At 40.7% G+C, this 26685-nt stretch overlaps 1 protein-coding gene across 2 annotated transcripts in view; it reads right to left on the bottom strand.

Moving 5' to 3' along the window:
- Nucleotides 1-436: 436 nt before the first annotated feature.
- Nucleotides 437-26685, bottom strand: part of Ap2b1 (adaptor related protein complex 2 subunit beta 1) — a 106361-nt gene continuing 80112 nt past the window's right edge. For both annotated transcript variants that reach the window (XM_048367145.1, XM_048367146.1), the window contains 4 exons: nucleotides 15747-15831; nucleotides 14701-14787; nucleotides 7994-8148; nucleotides 437-904 (listed from right to left, as the gene is read on the bottom strand). In XM_048367145.1, the coding sequence (XP_048223102.1) occupies nucleotides 830-904; nucleotides 7994-8148; nucleotides 14701-14787; nucleotides 15747-15831 (402 nt within the window). In that variant the 3' untranslated portion in view covers nucleotides 437-829. The remainder of the gene's footprint in view (nucleotides 905-7993; nucleotides 8149-14700; nucleotides 14788-15746; nucleotides 15832-26685) is intronic.

Below are 26685 nucleotides of genomic sequence, written 5' to 3'. Positions count from 1 at the left end.
GGAGAGGGCATCTTGGTTCCCATTTTCCATATCTACGCAGCCTCCTTAATCAGCATTGCTAATGGGTTGGTTTGGTGGGAAGGAATATAGAAAGCTCTGATTTCTCTCAGCTTTGGTGTTGACAGGCCAGGCCCTATACTTATTGCATCCTAAAGCACCATTCAATGAAAATTGGCATTGCAGAGCAATCTAATGAGATGATGAGAGAGGCAAGGGAAGTATGAAGGCTGGAGTTGAGAGAGAGGAAAAAAAACTCTGAAAATCAAAAGGACCAGGGACAAGGCTGCCACAACGATCGGTCCTCACAGAATGGGATGGTCATTGCTTCTCTTCCTCTAAGACTGCAGTTAACTGTGGTCAGTTGTTTCAACACTTTCTCCTGGTTATTCTGTCTCAATTTCTCTTATGTACAAAAGTATAAAACAATAAAGTGCAGTTTATGTTTCAGTGACACTTTTCCTTGCTTTAATATTCATTGTCCTGTCTGCTTTTGAAATGAGCTTTCAATTACAAAATATCAAACTACCCTCAAAAGAGGTGTAGAAAAAGCTAGCCATTTGGTACAGCCTGGAAAAGCTCATAAGCAAGGATGGAGAGGAGCAGAGGTGAGAAGTGACTGAAGTAGTGGCTACAAATGTTCACAGGAAGCTAAAAACTATCTAACAGGATATGCTTAATGTCAGCACAGGGTAGACTGGTCACTACCTGGGTGGGTGGCTGCAGTATGATTGACTGGGTTAAAATTCTACACAACAGTACAATGTCTTTCCAGTTAAGAGTTCTTGGTCTGCACCGATCACAGGGTGGCTGGGGTTACTGGATCAGTTTATTAGTTTTTCAAAATGCTGTCGTAGACCTGATAGATGTACTGGGAGACTTCAGGAGCTCTACACTTCAGCGACAGCTGTTAGGAGGAAAAGGAGAAGGAAGATTAGCATGGAGGTTATTTAGCATTGACTATAAAGTTACCCATGTATTCAGTCAAGAAAACTTGTGATACAATGAGTGAGAACCTTCTATTTCTGGAGTGGCCAACAAGAGATTATGTTTAACAGTGAGGGTTTTGTAATTTCAATGTCATCAGTGTCTAGTTGTGCTGCATTCTATGTGGGTCTATGAGGAAGGAAACAATCCACACTAAGTAAAACAACAAAACCTGATTACAGGGTGAAAAGATGCTCTGATGCTTTGTCAAGAGTTGTGGGGGGGTCATTACCAAGTGAAACCCTTGGCTTAGCAACAGTCATTTCACTTGTCTGCCTCTGTTCCTCAGAATGATATACCAAGCCACTGCATACAAGTCTAAGGTAAGTTCAAGGCACTTAGGCCTTCTGAGTATCATGGAGGATGATAAGAACACAAAAAGACACTCAGTATGGCTAGACAGCCATTCATGTCAAACACATAATTCTTTCACTTTCTGCCTCAGACATGCAAGTCAATTATTTTCAATACCACTCTTCTTCTCTCCTATTGTTGTTTTTTAGTATAATAATTAGCAAATTAAACATCAATATTAAAAGATTTCAATGTTGAATGTGAGCATTTAACTTTGTGAGTAGATAAGGACAAAATTTAAACCAGGGTTAACCCTTAAATACTAATAGCTTAGACAAAATCCTGTCAACAATAATAGCACATTATAAGCATTTGAAATGCATTTTAGAACCAGGAAGATATATGTTTTGTATAACTGACATCAATGTTTAATGTATTGGGGGGAAACAAAACTTGTTTTAGCCAGGTGCTAGTGGCTCTCTCTTACAATCCTAGCTACTCAGGAGGCTGAGATCTGAGGATTGTGGTTCAAAGCCAGCCTAGGCAAGGAAGTCTGTGAGACTCTTATCTCTACCAAAAAGCCTGAAGCACAACTGTGGCTCAAGTGGTAGAGTGCTCAGGAACAGGCCTCAGCCTTGAGTTCAAGCCCAGGACAGGCAAAAAAAGAAAAAAGCTGTCTTTAATAATTTATCTCTATGACATTTAAGTTCTGGTGCCAGTCCTGGGGCTTGAACTCAGGACCTGCCCTTGAGCTTCTTTGCTCAAGGCTAGTGCTTTACCATTTGGGCCACAGCTCCACTTCCAGCTTATCCCGTGCTTCACTGTACATAAGAATGTCAAACATTCTCATACACTTTGCTGCCTGGGCTGAATCTGAACTGTGATCCACAGATCAGAGTCTCCTGAATAGCTAGGATTACAGGCACAAGCCACTGGTGCCCAGTTGATTGAAGAAAAAAATTACCTCCTAATTCTCGTTAGAGACTCTGGATGATTTAAAATAGCATCAAAAATAAAAAAGATACTGGCCAACCCTGAAAAAAAGCAATACCTTAAAGTAAAAATGAATAAAAATAAACCCAATCATAAGAAATCATTAAAAGATACTCTACACCTCTTTCTAGAACAAATACATGCTAGTAAAAAAGAAAAAAGATATTGTACTAGAGCTTAACTTTACTTAAGTCTCTTTAAGGCATTTCCTGACATGCATGCTGCTTAGTATCAGCCAGGAAGGTAATTCCAATGAATATAAAAACAAAACACAGCAACCAACAAACAATAATAAGACTGTAAATATGTGCAGAAAAAAAATCTTCCTAGTTTGGTTCAAGTTGCAACTTTAGGCATTTCCTTGTCTTCTGGCTTCTTATTTTATTTTATTATTATTATTATTATTTTTTTGCCAGTCCTGGGCCTTGGAGTCAGGGCCTGAGCACTGTCCCTGGCTTCTTTTTGTTCAAAGCTAGCACTCTGCCACTTGAGCCACAGCACCACTCCTGGCCATTTTCTATATATGTGGTGCTGGGGAATTGAACCCAGGGCTTCATGTATACGATGCAAGCACTCTTGTCACTAGGCCATATTCCCAGCCCCTCTTCTGGCTTCTTATAGAGGCAAGTGTGTGTGTGTGTGTGTGTGTGTGTGTGTGTGTGTGTGTGTGTGTGTGTGTGTGTGTGTGTGTGTGTGTGTGTGTGTGTGTGTGTGTGTGTGTGTGTTTTCTGGGGGCTTGAACTCAGGGCACGGGCTCTGTCCCTGAGCTTTTGTGCGTGCGTGCGTGTGTGTGTGTGTGTGTGTGTGTGTGTGTGTGTGTGTGTTTTACTGGAGATTAAGATTCTCACAGGCTTTCCTGCCCAGGCTGGCTTTAAACTGTGATCCTGAGATCTCAGCTTCCTGAGAAGCTAAGATTACCTGTACTGATTTAAACATAACTTTCTTAAGGAAATAAAACAGGAATCTCGGTTGGGGGAAAGTGCTTTATCTCTTAGGAGACTAAGACATCATCAGTTCTTAGTGCACTGTTATTGATTCAAGCAGATTTCTTTCCTCCTAAGTAGAAGCTGAGATAAGATCAATGGGGTAATGGGCATTTAAAGTGAAGGAGAGAAGGAATAGATCTGGGTGGTTTTGATGTCTGGAACACCACTTATGGGGATGGATTGGACCAAAGTCAGGTGTTGTCTTTTTAGTGAGGATCATCTCATACAAGCAGAAGCTCATGCATAGGTTAACTTCACTATGAGCTCTTCAAGTGCTGCAGATACTCATCTTGGGTCTTTGTTCATCTGGACGTATCTAATGACCAGTTTAAAGTAGGAGTGGGGAATTCCTGGTCCATGGGCCATATGGCAAAATCATCTGGTATATGAGAGGGCAGACATGTTTGCTTCTAGTCAGCTGTCTGCATGCCTGATTATTTTGTATGGCCACAGAATGTTATAAGTATCTTAATTGTCAGGGGCAAAAAAAAACCCCAGTTCCCTACCCCAGCTAAAGTGTTAAGTTCAGCACTATTCTGCATTTTTACACATGCGCAGCAAGCATCCAGCATTCTAATTTTTAGGTCACTGACTCTGTGTTTGGCTCCACTATTTGGCTTAGGCACACCTACCAAATCAACCATTGTAATATGGAAAGGCACACAGGCCTTCCACAAAGTGTCATCTTGAAAATACTTCGTGTATAACTTTTGGGATATGAATGTCTTTTGGTAGCCTGGGTTCTTCCAGGTGTTCTGAAAGTGCCTGTGAAGACCCAAATATCTTCATTTGCATGCTTATGTTTTAAGTGACTAGAGATAATTTTCAGAGAACTCCTAGGCTTCTATAGGAAAAGCTTGCTCATTATTTCTTAGAACTATGTGTGAATCTATAACTCTCAAAATAAGAATTAAACAAAATAACAAAATATGTAGTAGGGCTCAGGAAAAACTGAGTTAAAACCCCAGTGTCTCTATTCCTATTCAGTGAATAGGGAGCTCATGGTCCATGCATCTAGTCAACAGCTTCATGATCACAAAAAGAGAACAAACTATTGCTGGATGCAGGAGGCTCATGCCTGTAATCCTAGCTAATTAAGAAGCTGAGATCTGGAGGATCACAGTTTAAAGCCACTCTAGGCAGAAAAGTTTGCTAGGGTACATCTTCAAAATAATCAGCAAAGGAGGGGCTGGGGATATAGCCTAGTGGCAAGAGTGCCTGCCTCGGATACACGAGGCCCTAGGTTCGATTCCCCAGCACCACATATACAGAAAATGGCCAGAAGCGGCGCTGTGGCTCAAGTGGCAGAGTGCTAGCCTTGAGCGGGAAGAAGCCAGGGACAGTGCTCAGGCCCTGAGTCCAAGGCCCAGGACTGGCCAAAAAAAAAAAAAAAAAAAAAAAAAATCAGCAAAGAAGAGGAGTGGTGTGGTAGGTAAATTTATACAAATATAGTCACATGAGAAAATTGCACAGTACTACATACTGCCCAATCCAAAAAAAGGAAAAAGAAAAGAGAGTATGTAAAATAAACAAGTGGCTGGCCACCAGTGGCTCATGCCTATAACCCCAGCAACTCAGGAGGTAGAGATATGAGGATCAAGGTGAGAAGCCAGCCCAGGCAGCAAAGTCTGGGAAACTTTTTTTTTTTTTTGCAAGTCCTGGGGCTTGAACTCTGGGCCTGGGCATATATTCCTGAGCATCTTTTGCTCAAGGCTAGCACTCTACCACTTCGGCCACAGCGCCATTCCCGACTTTTCCTGTGTGTGTGGTACTGAGGAATTGAACCCAGGGCTTCATACATGCATCCTAGGCAAGCACTCTACCGCTAAGCCACATTCCTAGCCAAGTCTATGAGATTCTTATCTCCAATTAACACCAGAAAATGGAGAAGTAGTACTGTGGCTCAAAGTGGTAGAACACTAGCCTTGAGCAAAAAAGCTCAGGGACAGTGCCCAGGGCCTGAGTTCAAGTCCCACAACCGACAAAAAAGAGAATGACAAAAAAAACAAACCTGTTGAAATCTGAATAATGTCTATGAGTTAACCATACTTTATCATACCTATTTGAGGCTTGTGTGTGGGAACACATGTATACAACTGCGTAAGTTTGTCCCCTAAACTTCTTTTGTTCAAGGCTACTGCTCTACCTACCACACTTGAGCCACAGCTCTACTTCTGGCTTCTTTGGTGATTAGTTTTAAGTAAGAGTTCCAGGTATTTTCCTGCCTTGGCTGGTTTTGAACTGAGATCTACAGATCTCAGCCTCTGAGTAGCTAGGATTACAGGCATGAGTCACAGGTGCCTGGCCCTATTTTCTAGTTTTGAAAATACCAGTGTATAAGATGTTAATAGGAAAAACTGGGAAAAAGAGACACAGTACTCTATGTCCTACTAAAAAAAAAAACTCATGACATAAGGTTCTAAAATTTTTACACAAACTATATTTATAACAGTGATACCAAGGTACCAAAAAGCCCTTCTCAAAATAAGGAATATAGTTCAGTAAACATTAAGAAATGCAAACAGGAAGTGGTGCTGTGGCTCAAGTGGTAGAGTGTTAGCCTAGAGCTGAAGAGCTGGACAGCTCTCAGGCCCAGAGTTCAAGTCCCACAACAGAAAGAATGAAAGAAAGATGGAAGGAAAGAAGGACGGAAGGAAAGAAGGACGGAAGGAAGGAAGGAAGGAAGGAAGGAAGGAAGGAAGGAAGGAAGGAAGGAAGGAAGGAAAGAAAGAAGCAAAGAAAGGAAGAAACAAAGAAAGAAACAAAGAGAAATGCAAACTGCTGGGTACAGGTGACTCAAGCTACTTAGGTGGCTGAAATCTGAGAATCACTGAAGTCAGCTTGGGAGGACATGTCTGAGCAACTCTTTTATCTCCAAATAACTAGCAAAAAGCCAGAACTGGTGACATGGCTCAAGTCAGGTAAGAGTTGGAGAAATATGCACGCATGCACACACCTGACAGGACTTGGATTTTACAGTGAAAATCTGTCCTCTCAGTCATAGTTCAGGGTTTTCCTCTTTTGAGGAACTTGGCAAATGACAGAGTAAGTTACTGTCCAAAAAGACAAGAGATTGGTGGAGGAGCAGAAAGGGAGGAGGCCTTAAATTTAACTTGACAGGATACAGCAACACACGCACACCCATGTGCACCCATGTACATAACACATACAGACTTGTGAGTGCTTCATTCCAGCTTACTTCAAGGAAGAGAACCAGTAGGGGAAAAAAACAATACTATTTTGGATATGTACTAGTGAAAGCAAACTTAGTTGACAAAGTTAACCAATAAGGTCACATGCACTTTTTATCTCATATGTGGAAGTTAGATCTAAAATACAAACATACATAACAACACAAGGTTTTATGCATATTCACACAAACTGAATAAAGTATGGCATATTTTGGGGAGGAGCCAAATGGTATGACTCTTCTGCACAAACCTTTTAACAAAATGAATACTAGGATATATAAACATGATTTGGGGGGGCAGTGGTAAGCACAGGAATAGAGGGAGGAAGGGTGTACAAATGCACACATTATATTCAATGTACATTATGTAAAAACTGAACTATGTAACTGGAGGGTAGGAACGGGAAGAGGAAAATGGGGAAGAATGATGAAAGAGATACTGACCAACATGCACTATACTCATAACCTAACTTATAGAATTGAAACTTCTGTGTACAATTACTTAATTAAAAAAAAAAACCAGGGCTGGGGATATGGCCTAGTGGCAAGAGTGCCTGCCTCGGATACACAAGGCCCTAGGTTCGATTCCCCAGCACCACATATACAGAAAACGGCCAGAAGCAGCGCTGTGGCTCAAGTGGCAGAGTGCTAGCCTTGAGCGGGAAGAAGCCAGGGACAGTGCTCAGGCCCTGAGTCCAAGGCCCAGGACTGGCAAAAAAAAAAAAAACAAAGAAAAATGGGGCCACATACTTTTCTTAGCTAAGTGTTTAGAGGGTTCCCCAAATCTACTGATTTTACTTACTTTCCTTAGAACTAATAACTACTGAGCCTCTTCCTCTCTGTCATTTTTCTGTCCCATCTTTTAAAACATTCTATCACACAAGATAAGATATTTCACTTCATCTCAAGGGTCTGCCCTTCATTTTACAAAATGCAGATGACTACTGGAAAACATTTTACACTTAAGGAATCAATCTTGCTGTTAAATTAAGCTTCTGCCCTATAAAGTAGTACCAGAATTTCTATATTAGTTCCTTGAATGTAGTACTGAAGGAAGTTTTCCAAACTAAAGGAAAAACTGGCAGGCTGGAAAATGCCCTACAGGTTTAGCGAACCATGATTAAGAATGAGGAATGACTTGTTCAGAATTATGGAGTTTAATGATGGGTGTCTTGATGCTTCCTATATCATAATTTTTATTTTGAGAAGGCTCACTTACAGACTGCTGTGTGTCTTCTGCTCTGCCTTACCTCTGACAGGTAAGCAGGTCATGTCTTTGTGACCCTAATATCTTTAGGTCATAAACTCCAAGAATGAGAGGGATGGGTTGGCTGCATCCCCTGCTTCCAGAGCCACAGCCCTACGTCTTGCAGTTGGGGCAGACACTGCAGCAGGGAGGTCTTCTTCAAGGCAACTGTGAACTTTAGTTTTAAGTTTCTAAGGTCTGTGGACTGCTTGTTTTAGGTTTCTCTGATCTGAAGCACCTCCTTTCTAAGGCTTTGCAACATGCTCTAATCCATCCCACCTGTTCTGGGAAAGGTCTTACCGTGTAGTTAGGGTTTCCTGGCTGAATACGCAGCTCGGCCAAAATCCAAATGCCATTAGTGAGCTTCAGGGATTGGTACAGCATGTCTTGCCCTTCTACATTTCTCTTGGCAATAGTATAGACATTATTGTTTTGCAACTTGCTGGAAACAGTATCTAGAAATGTAAATGCAAAAGCTTCAGTGAACATTTCAGACAAATGCACTTTCTCAACACTCTTTATGATCAAGTACCATCATGTGTGTATCTGTGCATTTCAGGAAACCTTTCTCTCACAAACAGCAAAATAAAGGTTTATCAAGTCCCCAACTATCAGATTCTCAGACAGAAAAAGAATTAAGTGCATTAACTATTAGTTTAAGATTGCATATTGTGAAATAGATGGCCCTGAAGATGTTTTAGTAAGATTAAACTGTTAGATGGGTAAAATGGTGTGAAAAGGACAAAAGATAGGTGTGGGGGATACTACAGTGGCTGTTGGTGGTGTTAATTCTGGAATACTGGATCAAGCTTCTGATCAAATCCACAACCTTTCTTCCCAAGTCACCATTACTGTAGAGTGATGTACTTGGGCCTCAATTGCCAGGATCAGAAAAGGACACAGAATAGCTGTTCTTTCAAGTCAAATTTGTTCATCTGAATGCTTAAGAATGTTTTCTTTTTCCCTACAAAAGGCAATTGGGCCAGGTGCTGGTGGCTCATGTCTGTATCCTAGCTATCAGAAGGCTGAGATCTGAGGCTCACAGTTCAAACCCAGCTCTGTCAGGAAAAGTGAGGCTCTTATCTTCCAACTAACCACCAAAAAAAGCTGGAAGTGGAGCTGTGGTTCAAGTGGTAGAACACTGGCCTTGAGCAAAAAAGTTCAGGGACAACGTCCAGGCCCGAGGTTTTTGTTTTGTTTTGTTTTTGCCTGGGCTCTGTGAGTCTCTTTTGCTCAAGGCTAGCACTCTGACACTTGAGCCACAGTGCCACTTCCAGCTTTTTCTGTGTATGTGGTGCTGAGGAATCAAACCCTGGGCTTCATTCATGCTAGGCAAGCACTCTACCGCTAGGCCACATTCCCAGCCCTCCAGGTCCCAAGTTTAAGTCCCACTACTGGCACACAAAAAAAGGCAATTGCTGGATCAGATTATTTTATCAGGGACTGAACAAGGGATCCACATGTGCTGGGTAAGCACTCGAGCCCTGGCCCCATCCCTTTCGTTTTGCATTGTTTTTGAGATAAGGTCTTGTTAATTTTTGCTTAGGTAGGCTTCAAATTTTTTATTTAGATTTTCTTGTAGCTGAAATTACAAGCATGTACCACCAAGCCTAGCAAGCAAATAAATTCATAAGATTATAATAAGCCTTCAAACAAATAATGAAACAATGTGTCAACAAAAGATTGGGGATGACAGGATGTACAACCGTGACTTCTGTCAGACTCTCAAATCCCAGATCCAACTCCTAGTCATGATGGAAGTCTTTGGAGTCGTCAAAGGATAGGCAAAGATTTGTACTTGACTCTTACTCAGGATTACAGCATCAGAGACACAGTAGTTCATAAGTAAAGGTCATTTCTCTTTCTGTGATATGCTGCAGCATCATTAAGAACAGATATGATAAACACAGGTTCTTTGTTAACTTTGTTATATTCATTTCTGATGAGAATTCAAATTACTCATGCCTACTCCAGGAACTAAATTCTCCCACATAAAAATCTGTCATATTCTAGTGTGCTCTCTAGGAAAAGGAAGTCATGATGGATGGCCACTACCCTCCTAAACAGTAAGCTCTCAGCACAAGGATTCTGAAGATTTCCCATCAGGGATACAACAGATATCTGTCATCAATATCCATGACCATGTCTCTGAGTTAGGTGCTGACTTAGCAATATTCTATAATGCTACCATCTGCTCCAATGACAGCTGCTTTTGGAGGTATGTCTTACTGTGATGTCCTTCGATACTCAAATCAGTAATAGCTATGCAGAGGAGGCACTAAGATGTCATTTATTATTCTTACCACTCAAGTTACTTATACGCAATATTGCAATACTATTAAAGAAGGGGCCTAAATATGTTTTGCAATCACCTTTGGGGGGGGTGTCAGACAACTCTTGCTGTCACTTTGGTTCTTACAGTGAAGGGCTCTTACAGTTTACACTTGGTTGCTAAGCACCATCACCAGCTGGAGTTTGGCTACTGCCTTTTGACAGACTGCCTTCAACACACAGGGGCTTGATTTTAGTTGTGAAAGCTACATATGGTAGGAACCTTTGTTGAAGAGTGATCCTGTTGCATAGGTACATATTGTAGGCTACACACATAGCAAGGCCAAGATGCTACAGACTAATTAGAACTTCACTACTTGTGTTAAGAGGAACAGGCCAGGAACTTGGTTTTGCTCCTTCAGTATGGTTGTATAGTGATTTCTATTAGAGGACTGAATGAAAGGATAGTTCTATAACAAAGCATGTAGGAGTCAGTTTTTAGATCTTTTATTGACTTTTAATTGTAATTTTTGCAGGACTGAGGATTGAACCCATAGACTTGTACATGCTAAGCAAGTGCTGTACCACTGAACTATACTCACAGCTTTATACATTCCAGATACTAAGTTTGAATTTGAGGATTTATAGATTAAAGGATAATTGGACTCTGCTAAATGTACAGAGTGACAATGGTAGTGGTACATGCCTGTAATCTCAGAATTTGGGAGCTAAGGCCAGACGATGGGGAAAAAAACAACAAAAAAAGTAGCAATGGGAGCCAGATATAAGGAGGCTTTAGAAATAGATTTCTTGAGAAGCTATCTGACCTCCTGGGAAACAGGATAGAAATCTTGCAGTTTTGAGTCTTTGAGAATGTAAATTGTTTCAGTGTGTGCTAATGATGCAATCTCGGGCAAAAGACACTGAGATCTGCCCCAAAGTACAAAGTAAAGAAAAATGGTTAAATATAATCACACCAGTTTCAAGATGCACTTTCCTTGCATAAGTTTAGGTCTTTGGATCTTACAAGGTGTGAATACAGTTATCTTTCACCTTTTTTTTCTTTAGACAAGGTCAATAAGGGAAGTCTGTGAGACTCTTTCTTCAATAAACTACTCAGAAAAAGCCCGAAGTGCTGCTATGGCTCAAGAAGTAGAGCACTAACTAGCCTTGAGCACAAAGAGGCTCAAGGACAGAGCCCAGGCCCCAAGTTCAAGCCCAGGACTGGCACACCTACACACAAAAAGGTTCTCAAAGCAGAGCTTGGGAATGGGAGAATTTGTATCAAAACCACTAGTGACTATTGAAAAGATCATTTGTTACCATCTGAGCAAACAAACCAGACTAACTGCTAACTAGTTTTTGTTTTTCTTTTTGTTCTGGTATTGGAGCTTGAACTCAGGGGTGCCATATTCCAAAGGAATGGAAGACCCACAAGGAAACAGAAATTTAACTCACTCTTACCTAGTGCCTATGCTTGAAGAAATATTTCTCACTATAGTACCTAACTAGTGACAACAGAGAAACCTTGTCTCTGAGCTTTTCAGAACACTTAATTGCTCAAACAGATCTCAATATCTATAGAAACAATTTGCAGTAGGAATAGTCCTGTCCCTTTAGAACTTTCCTATCCTTTTCTTTTCTTTCTTTCTTTTTGTTTTTTTTTTTTGAGATAAAGTCTAAGGAATGTTGCCCAGACTATTCTTCCTAGCCCTATATCCCAAGCAATAAATTTTGGTTGTGCTTTTTTTTTGTACTAGAGTTTGACCTCAGGGCCTTGTGCTTGCTAGGCAGGTACCCTACCACTTGAGTCATGGTGCCTTGGTGCTCAGGACCTGTCTTACCTAAAAATAAAACAACTTGTTTTCAAGTGCTGGAAATTGAACTCAAGGCCTGGTACATGTTAGTCAAGTATTCTACTGCTTGAGCTATGCCCCCCCACCTCTTTTGTTTCTGTATATTTTTGTTGTTTGTGGTACTGGGATTTAATCCCAGGGGCTTGGTGCTTGTTAGGCAAGTGTTCTACCATTTAAACCAAGCCACCAGCTCTCATTTTTATTTTTTGATATAGGGTGGTGCTGCTTCTTTTGCCCTGGCTAGTCTGCCTGTGCCTTTCAAGTAGCTGAGACTATAAGCATGCATATCTAGCTACTTCTTGCATGCATATCTGGCTACTTCTAAAATCTTCTAGTATTTATAATTAGTGTCATCAACCCCTAATCATCTATAATTTTCTATCACGATCTGACTATTTACTCAGACTTGAGAAGATGTTTCATTTTTTTTCTCCATCTAAAAAGAGATGAAAAAGCAAAAGTAAAAGCTCAAGGCTAGGTTGGTAAAGTCCTTTAAGGCTGTGACTTCCTGTAGCCCTCAGTACTCACTCCATCTGTAAATGTCTACGCTAGCACAGAAAAGCTATTTTAAGTGTTGGTGCTATTGTGATTAGGGCAGATCAGCTGGAAAAGATGGTATTTTTAGCTCTCAGCTAGACACAGGGTGTTGAATCAGAAGGCACGAAACCAGCAAACACTTCTGTTAATAGATCCTTTAAGACTAGAAGAAAATGTAAGGCCCAAGGCATTCTAGACCTCAGGGAGAAGCCAAAGGCAGAGCTATGAAAGGTTAGTTGTAGAAAGTGGTCTTGTAAGATTGGCAGTGAGTTAGTGTGGAAAAATGTTGGCCTTGGCCTCCATGTGCTCCACTGCTCTAGAGCATTGTGCCACTAGAAAATGGGCTTGCTGTATTTGGAACACCTAAGGCAGGTGGGACTGGCATGAGGCCATGGCAGAATTAATCAAGACTGCATCTGCTCTGAGGACGACATCAGAGGATACAGCCTCACTGGGCAAAAGGCCAGACTTTTCCTTTTTGGCAAGATCACATATACCAAAGCTCAATAAGGGTTCAAAACTCTAATGTGAAATACATATGTTTTCTTTCAATTGTGCAGCCCAAATTGCCCTCAAACTCACAATCCTCTTGTCTTAGTCTCCTGAGTATGTGTATAATAGGCATGCCCCACAGCTTTCTTCTATGGAAAATCATGTCTCTTTTACATTGGATCTCTGAAACAAAACCAACTTCAAAATTACTTTGGTCTTTGCCATATGCAAAGAGAGAGACAAACGAGAGGTAATACAAAAGATAGGACTCCAGGAAAACAAAACCCCAGGCTTGGCACTGGTTCACTTTCCACTTGGATTATCCTTTTTTTATGTTCTAATAAAGTAGTAAAATTAACTACAAGCCTGGTGGATCACACCTATAATCCTAGCTACTCAGAAGGCTGAGATTTGAGGATCAAGGTTCAATGCCAGACCAGACAGGAAAGTCCACGAAACTCTCCTTCCTTCCTCGTTCATTTCTCTCTCTCTCTCTCTCTACTGGGGGTTGAACTTAGAGCTTTGAGCTTGCTAGGCAGGTAGCCTACCACTTGAGCACATGTCCAACCCCTTTGTAACTTCTTAATTTTTCAAGTAAGCTCTTGCTTTATGCCAGGGCTGTGACCCTCCTTGCACTTCTTTGGGTCACTGGGGATATCACAGGCGTGTACTGCCAATGCATTGGTGGAGATGGAGTTTTGCAAATTTCTTTTTGCCTGGGCTGGCCTCAAACCACAGTCATCGGACCTCTGTCTCCCAAGTTGCTGGTATTGTGTGCTTAAGCTGCCATGCCCAGCTGAAATGATCCTTTTCTCCTTCTCTTCCTTTAAAATTTTGCTGGAGACTGTGATTGATATGCAGTAAGCACAAATTGAGTCATACCCTTAGCCTGAAACAGTCTTTTTAATTCTTAAGAGGGTATATAGCCCCAAGTGCCACTATAATTACTTGTACTTAAGATATTTAAGTGACATAACCAACACATATATCGTCAACTACTAAAGAACCAGGTAGATGGATCCTTTACAGTTCATGTTTAAACCCTGTCAGCATGATGTAGTGCCTTAATCAAAACATTCCAAGATATTTGTTTTCTTTTTAATTAATTTTTTTTTTTTTTTTTTTTTAAGAAATAAGCTATCACTGTGGAGCCTAGGGTGGCTTTGAACTCTTAATCTTTCTGTTTGAGTATCTTTTTTTTTTGGCCAGTCCTGGGCCTTGGACTCAGGGCCTGAGCACTGTCCCTGGCTTCTTCCCGCTCAAGGCTAGCACTCTGCCACTTGAGCCACAGCGCCCCTTCTGGCCGTTTTCCATATATATGGTGCTGGGGAATCGAACCGAGAGCTTCATGTGTAGGAGGCAAGCACTCTAGCCACTAAGCCATATTCCCAGCCCCCTGAGTATCTTTCTTCTAAGTATAGGCAATACAGGCATGCACCACTATGACTGGCTGACATCTCAAGTTTTTAAGTTGATGGTCCTGAGGCTTGAATTGGGTGCTCTCTCTAGCTTTTTTGCTCAAGGCTAGCATTATATCACTTGTGCCACAACTCCTTTTCTGGCATTTTGGTGGTCAACTGGAGATACAAGTCTCACAAACTTTCTGCCTGGGATGGCTTTGAACTGCAATCCTCAAACCTCAGTCTTCTAAGTAAGTAGGATTACAGGCATGAACCACCAGCACCCAGCTTTCCCAAGTTATTTAAAGAGAGGTTTGCAAGTATATGTAACACATACCCACCAAAAACATGTTAGACATAGAAAGAAAAGGCAGGTGAAAGAAATGTGAAAAATTCAAATATCTAGTCTGATTTATTAAGATGAAAACAAAACCTAAAAGTTACTACTCACCAGCATTTAAATGGCATTCCTTAATCTGAAACTGGAGTTCGTTTTCATTAGGAATATCCTTCCATGTTGCAAGGAAGACCTGGCGCTCTGCATGAGGAAGCAGAGAAGAAAGTGGTTACCTAGTCTATGATTTCTGATGTCTATCACCATTTCTCCTCTGGCATGCAACTCTTATAATACACATACTCAGGCCATTTAATCCATCATCATTAGCACTTATACATATGGAAGAGTTTACATTCAGAGGTTTGGTTCCCTGATTTTCCTAATTTGGGTGACTCTAGGCAAGACGTGTGACCTCCCTACATCTTAATTTCTTCACATATAATAATATCTGTCCTGACTACTTAAAAAGCCACTGATAACATCAAATCAAGTAAGTGCCAATATGTACTGATACAAGCTAGTTTTACTGGATGGTGGTTTCAAAAGTAAAAGAAGAGAGAAATGTTAGGTAGCCATTTGGGGGATATTATAAACATAAATTCTTAAATTGTTGAGCTTATTACAATTACTTAATTCCTATCTTCAGCAGTTTAAACTCCATACACACATTTATGAAATTGTTATATCATTAAATTGTTATAAAAACAATTTATATTTTGCACACTTGGAAACTGAGAAGCTATGCATGTAGTTGGTATATCTCATGTAGTAGAGTACCTGCCTAGGAAGTTCAAGGCCCTACATCCACCCCCCCCACCCCCCCCAAAAAAAGAAAGAAAGCTAAGCATCTCACCCACGATAACACAGCCAATAAATGTCAAAGCAAAGATTCAATCTACACCTATCTGTCCCTAAACTTCTCACTCTATATCCTGGGATGATTCAATTATTCAGATAATAGGTTTAGTGATTTTGACACCAATGGGAGGAAAAGAACAACAGTGACTCTGACAAATAATGAGCAATTATTAGAGGTTTCAAATATCTTTACCCAATTTTTAAAGTCTCAAAATAACTTGTACATCTGGGGCTATACTCTGCCTAATATTCACAGGAAGAGCAAAGGTATATTTAGCCAAAGGACTGGAAGACACACTTACCCATTTTACCATCTTCTACAAAGAGCACATTGAGTGGGATGAGGCAGCTGAAGTAGAAGACATCAATATTGTTTTTAACAGCCACCTGCCAGAAAAGCAACAGGGAAAATGAGGACATCAATGTGGAAGCCAGGTAGGTATGTGTCTAGAAATCTACCTCCCCGTTGTAGTCAGTGTATGCCTCTCCAAATTAAAGACACACTAGCCCATATACCTCAAAACACATACTCCACTGTCAGAACTTTGACCACCTGCAGTTTGCCTCTTTCTAGGAGGGCTGTCTTCATGGTACAACTACGACATACAGATCAATCTATTTAGTTATTTTTTAATTTCTGTATTAATTTTCTAATGACAGTTTTTCTATGATTATGCTACTACTAAGTGCCTACTAATACTGTTTCTAATCCTCTTTACAAGTATCACGAAGTATCATTTCCCAAGAAACTTGCATTTTATGTCACATAATCTGTCCAGAAGAATCAGGACTCAAATACAAATTTGTCTGACCCATAAAACTGTTTTTTCTTTCATAAAAACCACAAACCACAAGGTGCTGGTGGCTCATGCCTGTAATCCTAGCTACACAGGAGGTTGAGAGCTGAGGATGGAGGTTCAAATCCAGCCCAGGCAGAAAAGTCCCCATGAGACTCATCTTCCATTAACCACTCAAAAACCAGAAGTGGTACTGTGGATCTAGTGGTACAGTGCTAGCACAAAGAGAGAGTTCAAGCCCTACAATAGACAAAAAAAAAAAAAAACCCAAAAAACAAAAAACCCTACAGACCGTCTTGTCTTTCTTTCTTCATTCATTCATCTATCTATCTATCTATCTATCTATCTATCTATCTATCTATCTATCAATCAAACAAATAAGGTGGTGTTAGGGTTGTTTCCCAGGTCCTATTTGTGGGGAAAAGCTTGTTGTATCAAGTGCTGGTAAACTTGATGATTGTTAGAAGGAAAAGTTAAATAAGCAAAGAAATGAATTTTCTCACAATACAAATTTGTGATTTACGGTGATTCGTTCAATTCTGAACATGTGGCTTTTAGAAAAAGTGGAAGCATGGCTCAACTGGTACAAGGGTAGCTGTGAGTGAAAAAGCAAAACAAGAATTCAGGACCATGAGTTCAAACCTGGTACCAGCATGCACACACACACACACACACAAATGTATACATGCATGCAAACATACATGACACAGTAAGAGTGTGCTAACAGAATTTTTTAAAATCCTCAACTCTGCACGAGGTACTTTTATTTGGGGTGGGGTGACACCAATTGGGGCAGAAATTCTAAACAGGCAGATTTTGTGCAGCAGTTATAGGATCCATATAAAAAAGGAGAGGAGGAGGAAGAGAATTGCTTTAAACCACTACCTCCCACTGGTTCTATCATTACTGACTTCTCTACCTATGCTCTTGGCACTGCAGGAAAACATTTCTCTGGGCAAGTTTTGTGATTCACTAACCATGTCTATTTTGTTTATTGTGATCTAGAAAATAAGAAGTGCTTATCTAGTCTAACTATTCTCCCTCCACCTTTCTATGGCAATTGTCTACACTTCCAACTACACATCTATTTCTTTTCTTTTTTTTTTTTTTTTTGGCCAGTCCTGGGCCTTGGACTCAGGGCCTGAGCACTGTCCCTGGCTTCTTCCCACTCAAGGCTAGCACTCTGCCACCTGAGCCACAGCGCCCCTTCTGGCCGTTTTCCATATATGTGGTGCTGGGGAATCGAACCTAGAGCTTCATGTGTAGGAGGCAAGCGCTCTTGCCACTAGGCCATATTCCCAGCCCCCACATCTATTTCTTTATCAAAATGTTGGCTAAGAAATCAAAATACCTTCTTTATGACATACTTGTAGTCCCTTCATACTCATTACCAACTCATCTTCTTCCTTCTCCCTTCATAACTGTCTGGTATGTCTCCTGGCACCTGTCTTTCTGATATCTTTCAGAAAAACCCCTCCAATTTACCTTCTTATCACTTGTGCTTCTAACCTTTCAATTATTTCCTAGGAGTTTCTTTCAAAGTTCTTTCCTCCCTCCTTCCCTTCTCCTTTCCTTTCTTCCCTCCCTCCTTCCTGCGCCCCCCCCCCCCCCCCCCCCGTTTTGTGAGAGCAAGAAACACTAGTTTGGGCTAGGAATGTGGCTTAGCAGTACAGTGCTTGCCTAGCATGCACGAAACCCTGGGTTTGATTCCTCAGCATCATATAAACATAAGTGGTGCTGTGGCTCAAGAGGTAGAGTGCTAGCCTTGAGCAAAAAGAAACCAGAGACAGTGCTCAGGCCCTGAGTCCAAGCCCCAGGACTGGCAAAAAAAAAAAAAAAAAAAAATGGCAAAAAATGAAAGGGAGGGAGGGAAGGAGGGAAAGAGAGAGAGAAAGAAAGACAGACTAGTTTATTCTAACAGCTTTCTTATTATAGATTACAAGAGGGATGATTTCACACAGTCTAAATAATTAGCCAGATCTGCTTCAGAACTGCATGATTTCCAAGCTCTTACATTTAACTATATGAAGGTAATAAGCCTAGGAGTTTCTGACCTACATCACATAGCTTGATACTCAAAACACTGAGATGGCAGAATTCTCACAAAGACTGAACGTGGTGAAGTAAGGGAGTGTAAGAAGGAGGAAACTCAAGACATTAAGGTTCAGCAGAGGATCATTTTCAAAGATGTATACCAGTTGCAGGCTTCTGAGAAAGAGGTATTTTCTAATTCATCTGGCATTCAGCAGGTGAGTTGGAGAAAAGGAGAACTTTTATTTATTTCAAATCAGGGCACCATGAAGATCTGAGAAAGTGCCAAGCTTGGTAAAGGACATTTAAAAATGAAAACTTGAGAGATGGGTGGGTCACATTAAGGTTTCATGTGAAATTGATTTGACTATCATTATTCTTGTTTTTGAATAAAAAGCAATTATAACCCAAGCCATCAGTAGTTCATGACTGTAATCCTAGCTACTCAGGAAGCTAAGATCTGAGGATAGCAGTTCAAAGCCAGTCCATGAGACTCTTATCTCCATTTAGCAAACAAAAAACCAAAAATAGAACTTTTCAAGTAGCAGAATACCAGTCTTGAGCAAAAAAAGCTCAGAGATAGTGCCCAGGCACTGAGTTCAAACCCCAGGACTGGCACATGCCATAAAAAAGCAATTATAATTTGTAATATGCCACCAATTCAAGTATCTATTGTTATTGTGATATTTAGATAAAGAAAATCTAATCCTTGTCCCCTCAGGAGATGTTGGTTCTTAACCAAATTCTTATCTTAGAATTACCCAGACAGATGCCAAGGACCTGAATGCAAGAATAACAATCTCTATATCTGAGACCTAGTGGCACGAGTATTTCAGAAAAAGTAGTCTGGAACAATGTTTCCTAAGAAATCTGAAAGAGTCCATAAACAACTGCTCTTCCAAGATCATTATTCCAATCAGAGACCTTTTAGCAAAAGGCCATAAAACATTTGTCTATGCTAGCTGCCTTCTGAACTCTTTTAAACAGATAAAAACCAGGAACTATCCTATTGAAAAGTACTGAGGTGATAATCGGACACATACAACTATAGGCATAGCAGGATACTCTGAAAACTTCCCCCAAGACTCTGTCCTCTGAGAAGCAAGGACACTCTTATACGAGGGGCCAGAATACCTGACTTCAAATTCTGTATGTAATTGGTACTTGCTAGCCGTTTGACACCGGGCAATAGTATTCACATCAGTTTCCTGTCCTTCTAGAAAAGGTCACAACAGTGTTGAACTCAGTGTTGTCGTATGGGTGAGTGAGAATCCAAGAAGCAAATAGAACACCTGACTCTTATCTATTCAACAACAGAAAAAAAGTCCTCTGCTTTTACCATCTTCTATTTTACCTTCTTACTGAGAATTTTTCACAGTTAAGGATGACTGACCACATTAGACTTCTCTGAAATCTTAGTATTGCTATTATGGTAGAAAGAGATCAGAAGAGGAGTTTTTATTGCTTCTTAAAATTTTTATTGGCAGCACTGTGGTTTGAACTTGGTCCTGTGCTTGCTAGGCAGGCCTCTACAGCTTATGCCATGCTCCCACACTACTTTAGTTTTAGTTCCTTTTCTGATAGGGTCTCCAGTTTTTGCCCCAGGGGATCCTCCTAGTGGGGTGCCAGTCCTGGGGCTTGAACTCAGGGCCTAAGCACTGTCCCTGGCTTCTTTTTGCTCAAGGCTAGCATTCTACCACTTAAGCCACAGCACCACTTCTGGCCTTTTCTATATATATATGGTGCTGAGGAATCGAACCCAGGGCTTCATGTATACAAGGCAAGCACTCTTGCCACTAGGCCATATTCCCAGCCCATTCAGTTTTTTTATTAGCCAGTCCTGGGGCTTGAACTTGGCCCAAGCACTGTCCCTGGTTTCTGTTTCTTTCTTTCTTTTTGGGGGGTTGGTTGTTGTTGTTTTTTTTTAAACTGTATTTTTTTGTCTTTTCTTTTTTGGTACTGGGGATTGAACCCAGGATGTTGCACTTGCTTTGCCAGTGAGCTACATCCCAGCCCCCTGGTTTCTTTTTGCTCAAGGCTAGCACTCTACCACTTGAGCCACAGTGCCACTTCCAGCTCTTTCTGTTTATGTGGTGCTAAGGAATCGAACCCAGAACTTCATGAATGCTAAGCAAGCACTCTACCGCTAAACCACATTCCCAGGCCCCTCCCTAATCTTTTTAAATTAGCTTCCTAAGTAGTTGAGATTATAGGCCTGGGCCAACTTTTCTTTTTGTCATATAACAAACAATTTTATTTTAATTTTCCCCAAAAGGTTGCAATTTTAGCACTCAGAAAAATTAATTATATTGCATTTAATATATAACATTATATATATATATAATTATATTTACATGGAAAAGCTTAACAACCTTTCTTGGTATCATGTCTTGGTAAAATATCATCTTTTAGGCCCAAATGCATAAATCAGTTGGGAAAATGTGTAATCTTTTCTTAGATTTCAAACATCTGTATGCTTGCTGGGTGCTGGTGGCTGGTGTTTATAATCCTAGCTATTCAGAAGACCCAGATCTGAGAACTGTGATTCAAAGTCACCCTATGGGGCAGATAAATACAAGAGACTCCTTCAATTAACCAGATGAAAGTTGTAAGGGGGAGGTGTGGCTCAAGTGGAAGAATGTCTTAAAAAAAGCTAAGCAAGAATGAGGCCCTATCTATCCTAAACAACAGGATCCAGGATACCATAAAGACACCTGCACGTCCATGTTTATCACTGCACAATTCACAATAGCCAAAATATGGAAACAACCCAGATGCCCCACTACAGATGAATGGATACAAAATATGTGGTACCTGTACACAATGGAATACTACATAGCGATTAGAAATGATAAAATCATGGCATTCACAGGGAAATGGTCAGATCTTGAACAAATAATGTTGAGCAAGACAAGCCTAGAACACAGGACAAAGGTGCATGGTCTCCTTGATATATGATTGTGGGGGGGGAGAACAGTAGAGACCATGTCTGTAAAATAACAAACTTCTTTTCAAATGATATTTCCAAATGTTTTGGCCAGCAACTTTACATTATGTATCTAAAGCCAAACAATTACTAAATAAACATAAAAAGGTCTAGGATAGAGGATCACAATAGCTCGACAGCTATGTACATATGATTATATAAGATGAGGCTAAGCAAAATGAACTCCAAGAGAAGGAAACAGGAGGATTTTATTGTTATCGTTATGTTTAATGTACTAGGTGAATTTCCTTTGGCATATCTACATGGTTACTGTATGATTTTGGTACACTGGATATTGTATATATGCTTACCTGAACTAGGGAAGGGTAAGAAAAATGAGGGAGGGTGTAACAAATAAGAAATGTACTCACTACCTTATTGTGTAACTGTACCTCCTCTGTACATCACCTCATCAAAACAAAATACTATATGTGTATATGTATATGTATTGTGTGGTTTCAAACTTATTTTGGGGGGGGGGATTGGGAGGTCTTCAACTCAAGACTATCACTCAAGATTGCAGTGGTTTCAAACTTTTACACTTGGTTAGAACTATGTTAGTTTCAAGAATAACTCTGGGATCTGACTCCTGTCTACATCTCCAGGCTATTTTCCTAACTGTAATCTTACTAAAATTACTATTATTATTATTATTATTTTTTTTTTTTGCCAGTCCTGGGCCTTGGACTCAGGGCCTGAGCACTGTCCCTGGCTTCATTTTGCTCAAGGCTAGCCCTCTGCCATTTGAGCCACAGCACCATTTCTGGCCGTTTTCTATGTATGTGGTACTGGGGAATCGAACCCAGGGCTTCATGTATTCGAGGCAAGCACTCTTGCCACTAGGCCATATTCCCAGCCCACTAAAATTATTTATTTCTCCAATACTGAAGCTCACAGCTCTGTCTTTGAAAAAGTTGTTTTTTCTGCTTAAACAATTCTACTCCTTAAGCTTGACTATCTAAAGAATACTACTTTAATTGTAAGACTCAGTTCTGTCTTGGAATTTCTCACTTCTAGCAAACAGTGTATATGTTTCTGTTACAAAACAGAACATACTATTTGTTTATATTGGGTTCATTTGAAATACACAGAGCTCTGAGAGTGCAGGAGCCATCCCTCAACGACACTAGCATAATGCCTGGCTTAATAAACACTGATTGGAAGAAATAAAGGGGGAATAAAACACTGGTTTCTCAACTTTTCTCCTACTACTACCACCTCATTCATGATATAATCCCACCTTGGGAACACAGATTCTCAATGAGAGAGGAAGGGGGAAATAGATGGTATGGAAGTTCTTTTGGTTTCAAATCAATGAGCTAAAACAGTATTTACATACTTTAAGAAAGAATAACTTAAGTAATGGATCATAGCCCAAAGAACACTAGATTTTCCACAGATACGCCAATCATTCTTTGGGTGTTTGGGTAAAAAAGGAGTCAAGGGGAAACATAGTATGGAACCAGTTAAACTCCAATCCTGATGGTTACTACTATTATCAGAACTGAATCAAACTGCAAGTGTATGATACTGACTGATGGGAAGGAGACAGAAATAAAATGCACTCAGGGGAATTCCTTGTCTTATTTTAAGATTCAGTATCCCAATAAGTTCAGAATAGGAAGATATAATCTTGAAACGCTAGAGAGCTATTTTCCAAGAACTTTTAATACCATACCCGTATAAATCTGCCAACTTTCCATGTTCACTCTGATAACAGACATCCCAAGAGGAACCCATCCAAAGTCAAACTTTTGTTTTGCTGAAGTGAAAATTGTACTCAGGGTGTCAATTTACCACTCTTAGCCCCAAATATAACCTCCTATGTATGTAAGTGTGCCAATCCTAGGGTTTGAACTCAGTGCCTAGGCACTGTCCTTGAATTTTTCTTGCTCAAAGCTAGTGCTTTAACACTCTAGCCACAGCTCCATTTTGGTAGTTTATTGGAGATGACACTCATGTACTTTTCTGTCCAGGCTGGCTTCAAGCCATGATCCTCAGATCTCAGCTTCCTGAATAGATAGGATCAGAAGGTGTGAGCCACCAGCACCCAGATTCATTTTTTTACAATCTTTTTTTTCTGTGTGTATATATACAGTGGTAGGGCCTTGTGCATGCTAGGCAATACTCTACCACTGAGCTGTATCCCCAGCTCTTGTTTCTGGCTGGCCTTGATTTTCCAGTCCTTTAGACTCAGCCTCCAGAGTGTTAGGGTCATAGGTATGCACCACCAAAACCAGCTTTCTGTTATCATTTAAAATATTAGCAAGTGGAAGACAACAAAGCCTTTTCTCCCCCACCCCCCTCCCCTTTTCCAGACAGGGTCTCAACAAGAAGTTCATATTGGCCTTGAACTTTCTCCTCCATCCTTAGAACAGTCTCCAAAGTCTAGGATCACAGGAATGGATCACCACCTCCAGCAGAGACAGCAAAGCCTTCACATCAGTCTCCCGAGTGCAGGGATTACCGGCATGCATCATCACTCCCAGGTACAGCAAAGCCTTTTAACATCTACCTATTAATGCATTTGTCTCGCGATTCTTCTAGAACTCCCACTTCACGACACCTAGCTTCCCCATCTATTCTCAACAAAGCAACCAGCGTGATCCTAAGATGTGGGCTACCTCATAAATACTTCTTTGCTCAAGCCTCCAATGACTTCCCATTTCACTCACAAACCATGCTACTTTCCCCTGCCCAGCTCCACAGCGGCCACTGGAGAAAACTGCGGTTTCTTGCATAAACCAGTCCTGTTCCTACTCTGGCCTTTGGCATTTTCTGTTTCTTCAGTCTGGCAGGCTAGAAATCAGCATGGTGCATTCCCGACCTCTTTCAGGTCTTTCCTTTGAATAAATTTTATCTTCAGGTAGGCCTTCCACAACCAAATTATTTATTTACAAAATCACATCATTCACCTCCAACCTCTCCAATACTTGTTTTCTTTTTTTCACTGTCCTCTCTACATATGTCCCACATACTATTTTTTTTAACTTACTTTTTGGCTTACTGCTTGACCTAATACCACATTCTGCACCCCTAGGAGAATATACCACAAAAGAAGAAATTTTGTTTGTCTTTTGTTTACCAGAGGATTGCCTATTTCTAGAATAGCGTCTGGTACAGAGTAAGTGCTGTAATGCCAAATAAAAAAAAAAAGAAAGAAAATCCCACCATGCAGCTCATAAACAGTAATATTTCCAGTTTTACTTTTGTGTATGTATTGTTGAGTATGATGTAAAATACAGCTCTCATTGTATGCTGTAATTTTAAAAAGCATGAAAGCTACAATATTCACACTTCAAACTCAAAGGAGAGAGGAAATAAGTTCAGTGAGCAAAGGAACAGAACTCACACCTCAGCTTCCACTTTGAAGCTGCCCAAAGCAGATCACAGATGGCACCAAGAAGTGGGTTACCTAAGCCTCTGTTCCTCTGGCAAGTCACGTGTGACATGTGGCCATAACAATATTAACTTGCTTCTCAGGGACACCAATAGGAAGAACAAACAGCACTTAAACACAAAAGCAGGCTACAAATGCTTAATAACAATAATGTTATTTAAAAGTTACTTTCAGTGGCTGCTGGGGAAAGAGCAGCCTGTCAGCTTCAGCCTGTACCTACCAATTAGTTTCTTTCCATAGTACAGAAAGTCTGCCGCAGTAACTGCAGCCTCTTTGTGGAGGCACAGCTGGAGACGAGCAGGCTAAATTAATATCCTAACCTTGCTCCAGTGTACTCCAAAAGCACTATAAAAAGGTCTGAGATGAACTCAGTGTGAACTCTGGCAAATCAGGCCTCTGACCATACCTTTCAGCACAAGTAACCAAAGGAGGCACTATCCCAACCAGCAGCACAGGGCTCACCTTTTGAGATGAGCTCATCTACTCTTCCATTACGCCACTTCTGACCTTTCAAGCCTCTGAGTGTTTTTTCTTTTATTCTCTTCCCTATTTAGCTTTTGGAAAGATTATTTACAGGCTGGTCCAAGTTAGGACCAGGCAGTGACGCCAGCCATCCCCAGTTCTCTGAGGAATGATTCAGATGTGTGTGTGTGTGTGTGTGTGTTTCTTTTCTTTTCTTTTTTTGCCAGTCCTGGGGCTTGGACTCAGGGCCTGAGCACTGTCCTTGCTTCTGGCTTTTTCTGTGTATGTGGTGCTGATGAATTGAACCCAGGGCTTCATGCATACAAGGCAAGCACTCTACTGCTAAGCCATATTCCCAGCCCTCAGATGTGTTTTTTAAGCACTATGCAACCTAGTCAACAGATCCTAGAAGAATGGCTCTGAGTGACATGTTTTTAATGGCACAGACTCCAACTGTGTGATATATGTCATTGGAGACCACGCACAAGTGCCAGCCAGCTAGAGGAGTTAAATCAACCTGTAGCTCTATTCCTAGTCAAAGCAAAAAATGGCTTCCATCCTAACAGTCTTTTCCATTTCAAACCCCAATGTTTAACAATATCTGAATACAGTTAAAATATAGCAGAAACATATGAAACCCTCCATAGAAAATGAAAATGTCGATTTACTTTCCTTCTGCAAATTAAACTCTAATCTGCATGGCAGATGTAGTTTGATTTCAAGGCTAAGATTCAAATAAGAACTCTCTAAATTCTCTATATTCCTTTTTAGACCATCCAACGATCAGAGAGGATTACATGAAAGCCAAGCAGCCCTAAAACAGTATCAACGTACTGTGCATCCTAGATAAAAGACAATACTTATTTTGTCTTTAGGACGTTGGATCATTATATTCACTGTTAAGACTGTGAAAGCCAGGTGCCTATGGCTCATGCCTGTAATCCTGGTACTTAGGAGGACTAAGATCCAGAGGATCAAAAGTCAAACCGAACAGAACAGACCACACAGAAAAGTCTGTGAGACTTCATCTGCAAAACAACTAGCAAAATGCTGGACTGGAGGCATGGTTCAAATGTTAGAGTGCCAGATGAGCAAAGGGAGAGGCCTGGAGTTCAAACCTCAGTAATGGGGAGAAAAGTGTTCTCAGTGGAAGCCTTGACAAGGAAATAGTCAATCCAAGGTGTGCCTATTGCCAGTCCACGAATGGAGTAAGGGAAGTAGGAGGAGATGCAGCCAATGGTCTTGTACAGATTGATAGAACTCTTGCTTTTCTGTTTAGAAAACTAAGGATGCACATTCTTCCAGACTGGTGATATGAGTTGGAGGATAACAAGTTAGTGGCCACCAGTTAAGCAATTTTCACATCTCTAATGGATCATTCCCATGTCAATGGAGGCTGCAGGATGCCTCACAAGGCACTGTATGGTCAAGAAAACCCTCCAATATACACTGCATCTGTTCTCACTCAGGTAGCTTCTTCATTGTGGGGGTGGGGGGCCTTGAACTAAAGGTATAGACAATCCCTGAGCTCTTTTGCTTAAGGCTAGCACTTTACCACTTTGAAC

Source organism: Perognathus longimembris, chromosome 17 (genome assembly GCF_023159225.1).
Source record: "Perognathus longimembris pacificus isolate PPM17 chromosome 17, ASM2315922v1, whole genome shotgun sequence".
NCBI lineage: Eukaryota > Metazoa > Chordata > Mammalia > Rodentia > Heteromyidae > Perognathus > Perognathus longimembris.
The sequence above is the reverse complement of the archived record's forward strand: the minus strand, read 5'-3'. Positions and strand labels throughout refer to the sequence as shown.